The sequence below is a fragment of the Schistocerca cancellata genome, chromosome 1 (assembly GCF_023864275.1).
Source record: "Schistocerca cancellata isolate TAMUIC-IGC-003103 chromosome 1, iqSchCanc2.1, whole genome shotgun sequence".
NCBI classification, from domain to species: domain Eukaryota; kingdom Metazoa; phylum Arthropoda; class Insecta; order Orthoptera; family Acrididae; genus Schistocerca; species Schistocerca cancellata.
In genome coordinates, this window is record NC_064626.1 from 78732454 (window position 1) to 78750661 (window position 18208).

Sequence of the window (18208 nt, forward strand, 5' to 3'; positions counted from 1 at the left end):
ACCAAAATTGGTTAGGGAGTAAGCACAATATGACACTGGAAAACTTTTAAAATTGACTTGGAGACCTCAGGGAAATTCTTTTGCTGGATACCCAGATATTGCAATTTCAGAAAACTGAATGCTTCCATTTTGTTATGAATCCCAACAGCAAATATGTCATCTTTAAATATGAATCATATTGGATCTGACTGTATTAACACATTGTGAAAGCCTACACTAATAACAAATTCACACATGAGGGACTCGTTCTGGCCCCAACAGCTGGACACGGAACTTTGACCTTCAGAATTGAAAAATTGTTTTTCAAAATGAAGTTGGTCAAAAGGATATGTAGTATTACCTGTTCTCACTTCCAGTCACTGAAAACAAATGCATTCAGCAACAAATACCAGTCCAGAATTGAAAGTTTGTTCTGTAATGGTGCGAATGAAATGCAACACATCAGTTTTTACGTTTACACTGAGGATATGCGGGAGAGGGAACATTACTTAAAAAAATGATATTTTGTCTAATAATAGCATGGGAGAACCATGACTGTTATAAAAATTTGATCATGTAACACCTTAAGCAGCTGCTCAATTCTTTTTGTACAACTGGTTTTGGTCAGAGACCATTGTCCAGCACAGATTTTTGGTAACAGCAAGAGTGTCATGTGTGCATAAAAAACATAATGTAAAAATACATCTATCTCTGCTTCACTAAACATATAACTATTATATTTTTGACATTATATTTTTGTATGTAACTCTTGCTGTTAGGAAAAATCTGTGCTGGAAAATGAACTTTGATTGAAACAGATTGTATAATGAAAAATCAGTTGAATAGAGGTTAAGGTGTTGCGTGATATTATTTCTCCAATTTATAAAAAAATTTACAAAAATGTCATGATGAAACAATGGAAACTCTGGGTTTGAATATCAACATAGTAGGAAAAGACAGATTGCTACTTACCTTAAAGATGACACGTTAAATTGCAGACAGGCACAATTAAAAGACACTTACACATAGACTTTCAGCCACAGCCTTCATCAGAAAAAGAAAGAGAAACACACTCCATTCATTCACACAATCAAACACACCTCATACACACATGACCACCAATTCCGGCAGCTTGGGGTTGCCAGAGTTGGTGATCATGTGTGTGTGAGGTGCACTTGTGTGTGTGAATGAGTGGTGTGTGTTTCTCTCTCTCTTTCTGATGAAGGCTATGGCCGAAAGAGTATGTGTAAGTGTCTTTTAATTGTGCCTGTCTGCATCTTAATATGTCAACCTGAAAATATCATGACTGTGATGTATACAGAATGTTTATTATGTACAGCAGGAAACAGCCACAATTTGGTTTTGAATCACTTCACTGAGAAACTCCATTACGAGTTTTGAATTTTGCAAATTTATCATTATACAGCTTGGGTGTTAGGTCAACACGTATGATATGTTCCCTAGGGCTACTAACCTGTAAATATAGGTCCCATGTGTTTTTGTAAAAGCATTAGGGGCATCTGATGAATTTGTAAATTAGAAACAAGCACCACTGATTCTTAAATAAAGTGAAGGTTGCTGGTGTGTGTTCTACGCATTCTGTTACATCAAATAACATATGAAACTGGTATTGTCAGCATTCTACTCCTGTCAAGGAATTTACAAATATTTGTATGCAATTGGAATATGCTGTTATCATCTCTAGTTATAGTGATGGTTAAATACAAAATGTTCCATTGGTGGTCTTCATAAATCAAGATCAGAGTCCAAACTTTCTGTGGGGAGGGTGCAAGATTGAACTCTATGTCAGGATATGCCATTTTTCCATACCCCTCCTGTAACAGACAAGTTCTTCCAGCATAACAACTGTATGGCTATGATGCCCTCCACTGTACTACATGAAATACATAACTCATTTGTGATCATGTGTGGTTAATTTCCCAAAGTAGATGCAACAAATGTAAATCAATGAGGATCACTTCTGGTGGCAACTTGTTTTATCACCCCACCCATATTGCTTGGCAAAATAGTAATGCTACTAATAATAATTCGAATAGAGAAATGACAGTATGATACAAAATGATTGAAGGAAATAGACACAAATGTCAGACAATAGAACCCTAGAGACTTCTACAAAGTTTTCAAATAAGAAATATCGAGGAAACAAGCTGGTGAATGTTCACTTTGAATAGTAATGTGGTAATGGAAATGGATTAATAATTGCTTGAATAATTGGAAAAATTGCTTGGAAAGAATAGTTGAAAGAAGTTTGAAGGTAATTTGTGATACCAGTATCAACAGACCTTTGATATCAATACATTCAAGGTCAATAAATGTAATTTGCATTACGCACTGCTTCTCATTAATTTCATTGTGTTTAGCCTTGATTGTGACAATGTCGATGCAGGAACACTTCTCTGGATACCGCATAAATTATTCTTGTCTGCGCCTTGATGCAGGATCACGACAGTGAGTGAAATGGTAAACAGATAGGAGTTGACCTCTTAACTGTGCAAGTAAATATTGCTTTTCTAATAACTTATTATAACACTTTTTAATGAAGGGTTGAAATACACATTTTTAATAATGCTGGTACAACAGATCCAAGCATATGTCCGTACGCTACCACTTATCAAAACAAAAGAGTGAAGATGCAGGAATTAATAAATTGAAGAGCATATTTCTTACTTTGTTTCATACAGATATTTAACAATGTATCAAAACTTATCCTTGCCACAAAATATCTCACTAATTTACCTTTGGTGGTGTCTATAACTCATTCAGTTTACATATAGCATATGTATAAGAAAAGAAAAGAACAAAAAAATAATGATTCAATACAACTTCAAAGATTCAACAGGCAAACTGATTACAGGTAACAAAGACAACTGTGAGTTAGTAGCAAAATGCTTTAAGAATTTTCTAAATGGTAAGGAACCAACAAATGACTAATTTTCTGTCTCAAAGGGAAAACTCACCTTCAGAACCACCGTCACTGCATCATATTAAATAATACTTTGGTCAGCTGAGAAACAACAGAGTGCCAGATGAAGATGGTATAGTACCTGAGGTGTGGAAACAGGGAGGGAAGCAGGCAGCTGAAACCATTTATGAGATTATTAAAGTTTGTTGGGAGAAAGAAAGAATACCGGACAACTATAGTCCTTCTGCTGCATAAGAAGGGAGATGACACAGAAATCAAAAATAACCAAGGCATATCTCTGCTTCTAGTCACCTACAAAATTATATCTAAAGCTCTACTGAATGAGGTAGAAGACTAAGCAAAACACACAGTAGGAAAGTACCGGGTGGGGTTCAGAAAAAGTAGATCATATGTGGAGCAAATTTTTAATTTTAAAACAATCCTCAGGATCAAAGAGTCCTCACATTCATTAGTTTTAAAAAAAAAAAAGCCTATGATTCTATAGAGAGACAGACAGTATTTCTAATGATGAAAGAAGCAACTATCGACAAAACCACCAGACAGTTTGCCAAACAGATGCTTACAGACACAACTTCAGAAGTTAAATTCCTAGGAAAAATTTCTGAACCCTTCAGAATCAAACCAGGAGGTCGGCAGGGCGGTGGGCCCTCACCAATTTTCTTCAATCTGGTCTTAGACAAGATCATGAGAGAGTAGGATAAAGAACTACAAGAGAAATACATCGGAGGATTCCATATAGGATAAGGAAGAGTAAGATTCAGTGTGAAATTTTCCGCTTTTGCTGATGATATTGTAATAATTTCTAAGCACAAAACATGCAAACATAATAATAGAAACAGTTCACAAAATTGCAGCTGAAACTGGACTAAAAGTATCATATGAGAAAATGGAATACATTGAACATAAACACAACAGAAGAACAAAGACAGGAACTGGACAAAGGGCAGAAATGAAGGTAAGAAAAGAAAAGAGTGAAAAAACAATATGATTCAATACAACTTCAACTTCTTACTTTGTTTCATACAGATATTTAACGTTGTATCAAAACTTATCCTTGCCACAAAATAACTCACTAATTTCCCTTTGGCGGTGTCTATAACTCATTCAGTTTACATATTGCTTATGAAGGAAAGAAAAGAATGAAGAAATAGTATTATTCAATACAACTTCAAAGATTTGATCCCAAAATTTTTCCTTTCTTTCTTTCCCAGTTCTTCTTGTTCATCTGTTTTACTCAGTGTTAGGCATTCAGATCTACATAGTGTTTCCAGTTTAATTACTGTCACATACTTCGTAATCGTTGCCTGGAATGATACTGAGCTTTTATTTTACCAGTTTTGGCTATGTTCGTATGCTAATTCCAATTTCTTTGCTCTTTGTTTACTTGTAATTTTATCTAATCCATTTGATTGCATACTCCCAAAACTCAAATATTGGAAAGTCCTGGTTGGGATGTCAACAATATTATGAAACTAAAAACATTCAACAGCCAAGGTTACATAAATATTTCTTTATTTAAAACAAGTGGTTTTGACAGACTTTGCTGTCATCTTCAGGCCTTAAAGAATCTTTTTGTTATGAAATGTGTTCATTGTATGCTGGTCCTTTTGTAATTTGATGATTTTTATTGGCATGACAACTTTGTGTGAGGTCCAATGTAAAATGAGCAATTTTCATAACAAAAAGGTTTTTTAAGACATGAAGATGACTACAGAGTCTGTTGAAACTGGTTGTTTTAAATAAAGAAATATTTTTGTGATCTTGACTGTTATTTGTTTTTAGCAAGTGAAACAGATTACTCCTCCAGTCTCCTCAAAATGAGGAAGTTCAGTCAAATAGTATGAAAAGAATAGATTTGCTACTCACTGTAAAGATGACACAAAGGACACACACACACACACACACACACACACACACACACACACACACACACATATTCGCCCAAGCAAGCGCACCTCACACACCCATGATTGCTGACTGTATGTATGTAGCCTTCTTTCTTATTCCGCAACTGGTTTTGGCTTTTTAAGCCATTTTCTATTGTTTAACTGTATATAAAAGGACACAATAGAACTGCCACAAAATGCTGCATTAATTTAATAAATTTATGACTGTAGTGTCCATTGTGGAGAAGAAAGGAAGGGTAGTGATTTTTCTGGAAAACCTGGGATTCTCAGGGGATTATATTTCACCTGGAGAAATCAGGAAAATCTCAGGGAATTTTAGGAATTTCGTAAAATCTCAGGAAATTCTGCGTTTTAACCTAGCATTGAAATTTAATTTTATTGAGTTTAATAAATCACAAATTTTAAAATACTTAATATTTCAAAGTGAATATTATTCTGTATAAATTATTGATGTTTAAAAAAGGTATAGGTAAACTGTTGCTTGTAGCTGGTATATAGCTCAGCTGAGAGGGGAAAAAGGAAAAAAGCCATTATTGTGGCATGCTGCCCCCCCCCCTCCCCCTCTTGCTGCTCACCATTAATTGATACCATCTTCCTCCTCACACTTGTAATTCTCAGCGAATTTCATTTCCAAGTTTGAGTAGCCACCCTGAAAGGATCACACTTGGTCACTGCAAATATTGAAATGGACATCATGGTTCATGTTCACTGTAACCCGGAGTCATTTCACACAGTTACCTCCAGCATGAAGTACAGCCCCCCCCCTCCCCCCCCCTCCCCCCCTCCCCTCCCCCCACTCACACTGCACATTAAACACCTCAATGAGCAATTATCACACCTGATTCCTAGCCTAATTTGAAGAGAGGGAAAATCATATCTCGTCGAAATATGTCACGTGCCTCCTGTCAGCTCCTGTCCAGTTTCTGTGTTTTTTGACACATTGTAGATGTGCAACTTTTTGTGTGACAGTGTGAGCAGTGGCCTTTTTTTTTGAGATGCCTAACTCCAAATGTCCACTGTGCATTTTTCCCTTTGCAATATTCAGATGGAAACTGGTTGAGATGGAGCTGCATTCACTGGTAACAGCAAATCCTTTCAGGTTTGAAACCGAAAGTCACATTACTTCACTGCCATGACTTACATAAGCAGTTCAGAATAACATTACAACCTGGTACCATTTCAATGCCATATACAGCACTAGAAAGTGACTGGTGAGTGTGGCTGATATTTTGTCTAGTGAACTTATCTTCTCGTTAGATCTGATGAAGATTTTGACTCTGAGGGAGACTTTGTCACTTTGGACAAGCAATTTAAATATAAAATTTGATAAACAACTGAGTTGTGCAAAGGACAAATAATGTCAGATTCATCATGGACAGAAGTCTAAACTATGCGAAAATATCTGATAGAGCAATACATAGGAAATGACACTCGAAAAGAACAGAAGGAAGAAGAAGAATAAAAGGAGGAAAAGAAGTCACAAATACCAGGCACTGACAGACAGCCGTTCGTATGACACTGAAGGAGACAGGGAACAGTATGTGCCATGAATCATGTACCCAAATATAAATTTTAGTTTTTTTTTGTCTGATGATATAGCTGTAGTCTCTCCATTTAATCAACTACTTCTGTCATAACAACACAATAGCAAGTCAGTAAAGCCACAGACAGGGTGATTCTGGAGGAATATCACATAACTTGTGATGTGATTCTACACATGAAAATTAATCAGAAAAGTCTAGGAACACGTGCCCAATTTTTGATCATTAATGAACTGGAGTGGGTTGAACCCTACCGACATCTGCATATGAATATGAAGACAAATATGAATATTACTTACCAACATGCTGTGTAGGCACTGTGTGGTGGACAGAATAATGGTGGGACATATGACTGATCCATTCTGCAAGAGGTATTTGGAAAGTTCCCCACCTGTCTTAATGCACTTGCCAACGCATTGGAGGGTGTGTTGTATTGTATGTTGAACATCATATGGTGGACTGTAATGTGGGCAACAGCATTGATGACATGAGTGACAAATACGTTTGTAGCATACAAATCCTACTTTAACCAGCCCCATAAACATAAGTGTAATAGGGTTAGGTCGGGTGATCTGGCAGGTCAGTTAATGGGTCCGTCAAAGCCCATTCCCCATTGAGGGAATGTATTATTCAGATACTAGGATACTTGTCAGGTACAGTGAATAGGTGAGCCATCAAGATACAAGTACCTTTTTCATTGCTGCTCTAATGTCATGTCTTCCAAAAATGCAGGTGGGTCTCCTGCCAGGAAATGTCTTATGCTGTGGCTGTCATGCAATTTGGCAGGAAAACGGTCCTGTCACCAGGTCATCAGTCATGCCACACAAAGTGTTCACTGAGAACCTAACTTGGTATCTTGTTTCCCTAATATCATGTGGGTTCCCCATTGTTCATGTATGAGAATTGTTGGTGTTCATGATACCATTGCATGTAAATGTAGCCTCATCTTTAAATGGAGTGTACTGCACAGCATCTCTGTGTACAGCCAACCATTCGCAGAATTGTTGTCTGCTTACTGAGTCACGTGGATGCAGATGTTGCATGGGTTGTACATGGAGTGGGTACAAGCCCTTGGAATGTAATGTACACCACACTTGTATTTGTAGAATATCAAACTGATAGCTAATGCGTTATGTACTGATGATGGACTCCAGTGTACCATTGCAATAATGTCTTCCCTTTCTTCAGTTGACTGGATGGCCTCATGTTCTGATGTTACATGTACACTGGGTAGTGTTCTAGATTCATGTAATGTTTGAAAAATCCTGGTAAATACCCTGACACAGGGGTTCGTCGATCAGGCAAACGTCTCTAGTAGTCTGTCACAGCCTCATGGGCACTACCATTAAAGTACCTGTACACAATGGACTTTGCTCAATTAAATGCCACCCAAGCAAAACATGCACACGGCCTCATGGCTGCTCACTGATCCAGCCCACAATTGCACACTGGGTAAGCTTGCAGCTGTAGCCTCAGTGTGACGTCACAGTGCTGCCATCTGTTGTAGGGCCTCCACACCTTTTGTAGGATGGATCAGTTATCTGTCTCACCATGATTCTGTCTGCCACAGCACCTACACAGCATTTTGGTAAGTAATATTCACGCTTTTCTTTATAATCATCCATGGATATTGTACTCTTCAATCCACTCCAGTTGAGTAATGATTGAAAACTGGACACATCTTCATAGGACTTTTGTGGTTTATTTTCACATATAGAATCACCTCACAAATTATGTGACATTCTTCCTGAACCACCCTGTATAGTACATACAAAATGTTGTGTGTGGCAGTGTTTATTCTAATTAGCTATAGAGTTATACATTTGGGCAGTTAAAAATGTTTCAAATTGCATTTAGAATCTTTCTTCTCAGGGTATAAATATGAAGAAGATGAGTTATCCCCTATTTTCAAAAAGCCCAGACTGCTTGCTCAATGTATAAGGAAATTCGAAACAGATACTGGTGATCAGGATGTTGACACGCCAGTGAAGAGGAAGAAAGGTAATAATATGAAATGATAGAAGGTAATGTATGTAGACTCTCTATTCAGTATCCAATTGTTATGTTACATACTATAATTGGTTATTTTATCTACGGGCACACATGCTAGTTATGAGGTAATGTAGGCACTGGGTCCACAAGGAACAGAAATGTGCAAATAACAAGTAAATAATTTTTACCAATGGATTCCCAACTACAGGTTTCAATAATACACATATTGTGCCAACCCACCATCACTCTGTTTGTCACCTTGTCCCACATAGTTACAGACTTATCAAGAGTCATCAGTGTGAATCAAGAAAGACTGACAGTTTACTGTGTGCAGGCAGCCAGCGACATAGGTGTTGAGACATTCTGCATTCAGTATTCCCAAGAAGGTGGCTGCTACGGGTTTCCACACAAGTTACTGCATGTATGTCTTTAACCCATACAGTACCATATTCATCAGCTGCTGTAAATGCTGCAGAACGACAGATACCCAAACATGTAGTAGCCTTACTTTCAAACTTGCTTTATTAAATTGTTCCATTTGTTGTTGAAGTTTATCTGTACCAGAGGCAAACAATACAATATCACCAGTGAAATGAAGATGTTTCACATATGTTCCATGAGGTATTCTTTCTTTGTTTTCTCAGTGTGAGGATCCAAAAATTTCCACGTGGTCTACTGAGAGCTGGTGTGCTAATAGGATATATTCCTGCCTGACTCTTCTTTCACTTCTGAATTTTTCACTGCCTCGATGAAGTCTAGAGGAAGCTGAAGCATTGACATGAATATTCTTTAGTACAGTTACATCTGTTGTATCAGTGCCTTTTTTCTCAAGAGCTCGTAGTACTGATTTTGTTGAAACTAAGTCAGAAGTTTTCTTAAAATCTATGAGTCCCAGATAGAATGGTAATTAATAATCATTGCTCAGTACCATAATTTTGTACAATTTTTGCAGGTTGCCCAGTATGCTGTATCTGCCTCTAAAGCCAGTTTGTTCCTTTGTCTGATCAACACCTAATATTTTTTCTATGTGGTTCCTTGTAATATTTTTTTACTTGATGGGTTTTTGTTGTAGATAGAGGATTCGCTGTTTGTATAAAACATACTAGGACATCTTGCCGTGCCATTTCAGGGTAAAACCTCGAGCCTTAGCTGATTGCCTCCATCATCTTTGTCAGGAGCAACTGACTGTTTAGGCTGTTGCTGTGGTGGCCTTGCATAGCCCATTGACAGCGTCTGATTGATCGGTAGCTATGTAATGCTGTCACAGATGGTGTCAGTTTCTGTTCTGGTGGTGCCACTGCTTCCATAGTAGAGTAAACATTGTGACAAACATCTCTGCTTCTTCTCTGCACCGAGATCTCACTTACATGCACTGCTGAAATTATACCCACTGTCACGATTAAAGTTTTCTTGCACAGTCTTACTTCTACAGCCTTCCTTGATTACACAATCCCAGTATGCATAAGTTTCCTCAAATGATATTTTGTTTGCAAGGCTGTGTTCAGCAACTGCAGATTTCTCCGGTTCTTGATTTTTAGTATGCCGCTGATGTTCTGCACAGCATTCGGAAACGGTACAGATGCACTGGCCAGTGTAATTGCTTCTGTACTCACAAAGGATGTTATAAATCCCAGGGCTCCTGAGGCCGCAACTGCCCTTAACAAGGCATAGCCTCACCTTTATCTTCTTAGAAGGTCAGAAAATAGGTCTTGTGCCTACTCTTCCCAGGTCTCTGCATGTTTTGCTGGATGCAATATCACAGAAAGAAAGCAATACAGTTGATGGATCATCCTGTGAATGTTCAACACTTTCAAGTTTCCTTTCCTTGGACAATGCTGACTTAAAATCACATGAACCACCGCCATTCTTTCATCACATGTATTTCAGATGATTAATTTCAAAATCCAAATGGTCCTTGTCAGAAACAGTGTTTGGTTTGTGAACTAGTTTAGTGAAAACTGCTCTCTGCTGGACTGTTTGACAAAAACTCAGTGTGCTATGATACAAATTGGTTTGTGTTAGATTGCAGTACACAGAGTGGCTGAGACGTCCACCCGACATTAATTGTCTTTCTCTTTCTTGCCAGCGAACTTGATGTTTGAGTACATGCTGTTCATGCCTTCAAGGAAGTTCTCGGGAGCTTCTGTGCCATGTGGCCAGACCATAATTCAGTCATCAACATAAAGACAAAATTAAGATGGATGAAGAGGAGCCAAATTTAATGCACATTGCTCAAAATGTTCCATAAAAAAAGTCGGCCACTGCTGGAGACATTTCATAAAATTTACTGCCACACAAAAAGTAGTTGGTCATCATAACATGTCAGAACAACTTTACTGTTTCAGGAAGAAAATGCTCTGTCAGCAGTTTCAGTGCATTCCTCACAAGAATTTTTACAATTAGTGAGATCGTGTCCAAGCTGACTAAAATGTCATTTGGTCCAACTCCAATATATCTAATTTTCTCAGTGAACATCTGCAAGTTTTTGATGTGATGTTCACAGCAGGCTACTATGAGAGTCATTAACTTATTTAGATATTTGGCTAGCCTGTAGGTAGGAGAACCAATAATGCTAGTAGCTGATCTGAATGGAATACCTTCGTTGTGGACTTTAGGTAATTCATAAAGCTTGGGAGGTCTATAAGTTCGAGCTCTTAAGATTTTTTATGAGATCTTCTAGTAGACTAGAATAATTCAGAAGCTCATCTACATCTATGTGATTACACTGCTATTCACAATAAAGTGCCTGGCAGAGGGTTCAGTGAACCACCTTCAAGTTTTCTCTCTACCATTCCACTCTCGAACGACGCAGGGGAAAAACGAGCACTTAAATTTTTCTGTGCGAGCCCAGATTTCTCTTATTTTATTGTGATGATCATTTCTCCCAATGTAAGTGGGTGCCAACAGAATGTTTTCGCAATTGGAGGAGAAAACTGGTGATTGAAATTGCATGAGAAGATCCCGTCGCAACGAAAAACGACTTTGTTCTAATGATTGCCACTCCAATTCATATATCATGTCTGTGGCAATATCTCCCCTACTTTGTGATAATATGAAACGAGCTGCCCTTCTTTGTACTTTTTCGATGTCATCCGTCAGCCCCATCTGATGCGGATCCCACACCACACTACAATACTCCGGAATAGGGCGGACAAGTATGGTGTAAGCAGTGTCTTAAGTAGATCTGTTGTACCTACTAAGTCTTCTGCCAATGAATCGTGGTCTTCGGTTGGCTCTACCCACAACATTATCTATGTGATCATTCCAATTTAGGATATTTGTAATTGTAATCCCTAAGTGTTTAGTTGAATTTACAGCCTTCAGATTTGTGTGAATTATCGCAAAATCGAACATTAGCGGATTTCTTTTCGTATTCATGTGAATAACTTCACAATTTTCTTTATTCATGGTCAATTGCCGCTTTTCACACCATACAGAGATATTATCTAAATCATCTTACAATTCGTTTTGGTCATCAGATGACTTTACAAGATGGTAAATACAAGACGGTAAATGACAGCATCATCTGCAAACAATCTAAGACGGCTACTGAGATTGTCTCGTAAGTCGTTAATATCGATCAGGAACAATAGAAGGCCTATAACACTTCCTTGGGGAACACCGGATATTATTTCTGTTTTACTCGATGACTTTCCATCTATTACTACGAACTGTGACCTTTCTGCCAGTAAATCACGAATCCAGTCACACAACTGAGGCGATATTCCATAGGCACGCTGTTTTTCAGCTGTATGACAGAGTTGAGTTCCATTTTAGGCAATTGTACATGCTATCCTTCAACAACAAAGCCATTTTGCTGACCATGGAAATGCCGCAGTTGTTCTTAAAGCTACTGAACATCACAGCAAAGTGGCATCATTGTTCGAAGATAGCACATACAAATGCCTAAAATGGGATGAAACTCTGTCACATGTCAGAAAAATGGTTGAGCTTCTGAAGAATTCTGTTCTACCAGAGGATATCTTGAAAAATCTTTAGAGTTCGAGTTCCTAGAGCTCCCAGGTTATATGGATTGGGATGGAATGGATTGCTTGATTGAGCTATGTGTCATTTACTTTAGTGTGAGCACTGCTTAGTCAGGAGGAACAGTGGTATTCTGTGACTGAGTATGAAAGAGCTAGAGCTGATGATCCGAGGACTGTTCTAGTGGTACCCTAGGCGGTTCCTGTTAACTTCTGGATTATGCTGTTCCATGTTTTGATTTTAGTTGTCCCATTCCAAATGTGCATTTTGTATATCAAAGACCTGTCTAGGGTCAGATCTAGATGTTTTGGAGTGTTGCACTGTTGGTGAGTCTGATCTCTAAATGTGATGGTGGATTTGTAGTTTGCTCATTTATTCTGTAGGAGGATTTTGTTGGAGAGAGTTCTGTTTGAAGTATTCATCCAGCATCTTCAGGTCTGATATTAGTGTTGCTTCAGCTTCCCTAAACCTTTGATCCTGAGTGATCAGAGCAATGTTATCAGAGTAAATGAATTCCCTGGACTTTGTTTCTGGAAGGTCGTATGTTTATAAATTAAAAGAAGTGGGGCAAAATAGAAGCTTATGGAATACCATCATTTATTATGTGATCTCTGCTGTTGAAGTTTGGTGAGAACACCTGGAAGTAGCTGTTGTTCACTATGTTTCCAGTTAGCGTGGTTAGTTTCTGGCACGGAGTGACACTGATGAATTTGAGCTAGTGTGTGTCACACTAGATGGTATCATAGGCTGCAGTTACTTACTTACTCACTTCCTTACTAAGAAGACCTCATATTTGCCTTCTGCTTCTCAAAACCATTTTTGATATGAGTTGCTTTTGCTGGCACCTGTTTTTCACATCCTCTTCCTGGTCAAAACCCAACTTACTCTATGGGGATGTGTTTGTTGATGGCTGACAAAATTCTGTTATGAATGAGCCTCTCCAGGAACTTAAATGTGACATTAAAGAGGTCAGTGGGTGATCGTTTTCAACTTTTGGTGGATCTTTATTTGGTTTTAGTACAGCAGTGATCTTAGTTTTCTTCTGAGTCTAAGATGTGTGACAGAAGGTGTTCATCCTCTTGACACTAGCAGGACCACAATATAATAGAAACTCAGGGCAAATACTATCAACATCTGCTGCCTTTGAGGTTTCATGTGCTTTATGGATTCTATTTTCATGTCCAGTTGAAATGGGATGGAAAATTCAGATGTTTGTGAACCAAAATGATCTTTACTTTTAAGAGATGTCTAACTTCTCTTTGGATATGTTTATCTCTTGTTGACTTAGAGGCGGAGATCATGTAATTGGGCACATCATCCAGATGTATGTTACACTTTTGTCGGGTGTTGTTGCCTGCTGTATCCAGCTTTTTGATTAAGGACAAGACTGTCCTGCTGGAATATAGTCCAAGGAAGCTAAGGTTTCTTTCCATCTGTTTTGTATGCTCTCATTTAGTGATTGTAGAAAGTTGGAGGCAGTAGCAGGATCACCACTGTCATTGAGGTCCTGGAGAAGCCCTTGCCTGTCTTCATTCCAGCCAGGAATGCATTCTTTGCAGTCATGCCTTGGTATGCTTTGTTTTGCTGCACCTTTCAGCACACCAGTGAATCTGTGTTGGTTGTTAAAGATGGGTTTTTCCGTCATATGTGTGGAGTCTGTTTGGAAAATTCAGACTAGTGAGCTTTCTTAAAGTTCCATCCTGATTTTGGGTAGGAGTGGATGATGGCTATGAGCAATCCTGTATGGAGCATTATTGGATTATTCTGAATGGGGGGACAGGACTCTGTGGCACACCTAGTTGGGCATGTTTGGAGACCGTATGATAAGCATATGTTAGGTGTGTGTGCCTTTGTTCCATCGGCCAGAGAAGAAGGTTGCCTAGCCTATGGGATTGTATATAAGTTTTAGGTTTTCTGCTTTCATCCAGTCGACAGGTTTTTGTTCAATTTTGTCACATTCTTGATGTCCCCAGAGCATATGATAGCTGTTGAGGTCATCAACGATGATGCTTGAATGTTGTGGTGAGGGCAGAGTTGGAGAAGGCCAGTTGCATTATGATACTTCATACATGTTGACTATCAAGTTCCCCACTTTAACTGTAGCTGTGAAGTTGATGATAGGACTTGTTAGTTATTAGTATTGTTTTGTGCATCAGTTGCCAATCGATATTTTAGTTACCAGATTAAAGCCTGAAAATGTCGTCCTGCTGTGAAGTTGTATATCATCTTCTAATTGGGTTTCTTGGAGTAAGTTGATATCAATTTGATGTTCTTTCAGGGTCCTGGATAAACATTCACTCTTTGCTTTGCTTATGTTTTCTATGTTTAGTTGCTAAATTGATATTGAAGTCCAATCTAACAAACTTGAGGGTCCTGAGAAGAGCCTGTTCGAATGTATTTCCTCAGAGACTCTGGGTGAGAGGACATTTAAGAGTGTTCAGTCTCGTCTTAATAGTTGTTTCTCGCTTAGCACCACCCTGGGAGCATGTGCAGGATAGTAGAGAGGTAATACCTGCAGATGTGAGCAACAGTGGTCAACTGAGATATGAAATGCAATGATCACATTGACTCAATAGTGGACAAAACAGGTGGCTGTGATTCATTGGTAGCATAATAGGAAAATGGAATCAGTCGACAGAGGAGATAACTTACAATTCACCTGTGTTACTCTTTCTATGATGTTGCTGAAGTATGGGGGCCTGTAGTATAGGATTAACAGGATTTTGAATGCATGTGAAGAGGAGCATTACATGCATTGAAAGCTTAGTTGACTCAAGGGAGAACATCACAGAGATACTGAAAAACCTGAAGTGGCAGACACTTGGAGATGGAGAGTATGTTGCATAAGCCTGCATACAAAGTTTCAATAACTAGCACTAAATAAGCAATCTTGGAATATACGACATCTTATATATTGATACCTTAGGATCTGTGAAGACAAGATTAGTACAATTACAGTGCACAGAGAAATGTTCAAGCATTTGTTTGTCTAACTGCTTATTGTCTGCATTTCACTTCCGTACAAGACTACAGTCCAGACAAATACCTTCAGGAAAGACTTCCTAAACCACAGATTCATATTAGATGTTAACAAATTCCCCTTTTCAGAAATGCTTTCGTTCTATTGCTTGTCTGCATTTTACACTCTCTTCACCTCATCCAGAATCTGTTACTTCACTGCCCAAACAGCAGAACTCATCTACTATTTTTAGTTTCACATTTTCTAATATAATTCCCTCATGACCACCTGATTGAATTTGAGTACACTCAACATCCATCGTTTTACTTTTGTTGATGTTCATCTAATATTCTGTTTTCAGGACACTATCTATTCCAAGCAACTTTTCTTCCAATTTCTTTGCTGTCTCTAACAGAATTGCACTGAAGCGCCAAAGAAACTGGTATAGGCACGCATATTCAAATATGGAGATACGCAAACAGGCAGAATATGGTGCTGCAGTTGGCAATGCCTATATAAGACGAAAAGTGTCTGGCACAGTTGTTAGATAAGTTACTGCTGCTACAATGGCAGCTTATCAGGATATAAGTGAGTTTGAATGAGGTCTTATTGTTGGTGCATGAGTGATGTGAGACACCATCTCTGAGACAGTGATGAAGCGGGAATTTTCCCATACGACCATTTCACGAGTGTGCCATGAATATCAGGAATCTGATAAAACACCAAATCTCCAACATTGCAGTGGCCAAAAAAAGATCCTGCAAGAACGGGACCAACAACAACAGAAGAGAATCGTTCAACGTGACAGAAGTACAACTCTTCCTCAAATTACTGCAGATTTCAATGCTGGGCTATCAGCAACTGTCAGTGTACAAATCATTCAATGAAAAATCATTGATATGGGCTTTCGGAGCCGAAGGCCCACTCATGTACCCTTGATGACTGCATGACACAAAGCTTCACTCCTCGTCTGGGCCCATCAACACCGACATTTGAGTGTTGATGACTGGAAACATGTTGCCTGGTCAGAAAAGTCTTGTTTCAGATTTTATCGAGCAGATGGACATGTATGGGTATGGAGACAACCTCGTGAATCCATGGACCCTGCATACCAGCAGGGGACTGTTCAAGCTGGTGGAGGTTCTGTAATTGTGTGGAGCATGTGCAGTTGGAGTGATGTGGGACCCCTGGTACATGTAGATATGACTATGACAGATGACATGTTCATAAACATAATTGAGCATATCTGGGATGCCTTACAACATTTTATTCAGAAGAGATCTCCACTCCTCATACTCTAATGGATTTATGGAAAATGAAGGATTCGTGCCCTGCAGAATTCATGGTGTCTATTCCCTCCAGTACTACTTCAGACATTAGTCGAGCCCATGCCACATTGTGTTGCGGCTCTTCTGCATTCTCCTGGGGGCCATACACGATATTAGGGAGGTGTACCAGTTTCTTTGGCTCCTCACTGTGTAATGTAATGGGCAAACCTTAAAGTTTTTATTTCTTCTCCTTTAACTATAATTCCTTTTCCAAATTTCTCCTAGATTTCCTTTACTGCTTGAGTAATGTAGAGATTCAATAACAGTGGGGATAGGCTACATTTCTCTGGAAGCAAAACTGTTCTTCCCCGAAGTTGTCTTCTACCAGAGTTTCCATTCTTATGTAAATTGTTGTTTAAATATTTGGCTCCATGACTTAAAATCACTAAGTGGGTTGATGACTTCTGTCTAGTCACTTGTTGACCAGTCTGGTGGGAGTAGAAGACAGCAAATGGAAAGCTGGAGTTTTAAATTTCACATTTAAGAAACAATTCACTCAGGATGATCATACAAACATACTGTCATTTGACTGACACACAGAATCCCACATGGAGGAAATAGGCATCTGTGGCATAGAGAAGCAGCTGAAAGAGTTCAGAGCAAATAAGTCTTCAGGTCCACATGGAATCCAAATCTGGTTTTGCAGAGAGTACACTGCAGCATTGGCCCCTTACTTGGCTCGCATTTATCGCAACTCTCTCACCCACCACATAATCCCAAGCGTCTGGAAAAAAGTGCAGATGATTCCTGGATAGACGTACGGATCCCCATAATTACAGACCAATATCCTCGACATCTGTTTGGTGCAGAATTCTTAAACACATTCTGAGTTGAAATGTAATAAATTTCCGTGAGACAGAAAAACTACTGTCCGCAAATGAGCAGTAACTTAGGAAACATCTCTTGTGCGAAACTCAGCTTGCTTCTATTCTCACATGATATCCTGCAAACCATGGATGAAGGGCAGCAGGCAGATTTCATATTTCCAGATTTTCGAAAAGCATTTGAAATGGTGCCCTGCAGACTGTCAACGAAGGTACAGGCATACATAGATTCCTAGATAGGTGAGTCGCTTGAAGGCTTCTTAAGGAACAGGACCCAGTACATTGTTGTTGACAGAGAGTGTTCAACGGAGACAAGGGTGTCATCAGGAGTGCCCCAGGTAAGTGTGATAGGACTACTCTAACATGTATGGGGAAGTTTCGTCATTGTGTGACTGTAGGAGTATACAGGATGGCTTAGACAGAATTTCTAGTTGGTATAATGAATGGCAGATTGCTCTAAATATACATAAATATAAGTTAAACAACAGAAATCCTAAGTTGGATATTGTGAAGGATAGATTGCTGTTCACCATGTTGCAGACAGGCACAACAAAAAGAATGTCTCACACATAGAAACCTTTTGCCAAACCCTTCTTCAGCAGAGCAGACACTCACACAAGCAAGCACACCTCACACAAACATGACCAGTACCACTAGCAGCTCCAACTGGATCCATATACGTGTGAACTTTTGAATACAACATTAGTAGGATGCTACTTGACACAGCCACATCAGTTAAATATCTTGGCA

At 38.8% G+C, this 18208-nt stretch overlaps 1 protein-coding gene across 16 annotated transcripts in view; it reads left to right on the top strand.

Moving 5' to 3' along the window:
* Positions 1 to 18208, top strand: part of LOC126165466 (uncharacterized) — a 229270-nt gene that overhangs the window by 83062 nt on the left and 128000 nt on the right. For all 16 annotated transcript variants that reach the window (XM_049920319.1, XM_049920321.1, XM_049920326.1 and 13 more), the window contains exon 4: positions 8244 to 8372. In XM_049920319.1, coding sequence (XP_049776276.1) covers positions 8244 to 8372 — 129 coding nt within the window. The remainder of the gene's footprint in view (positions 1 to 8243; positions 8373 to 18208) is intronic.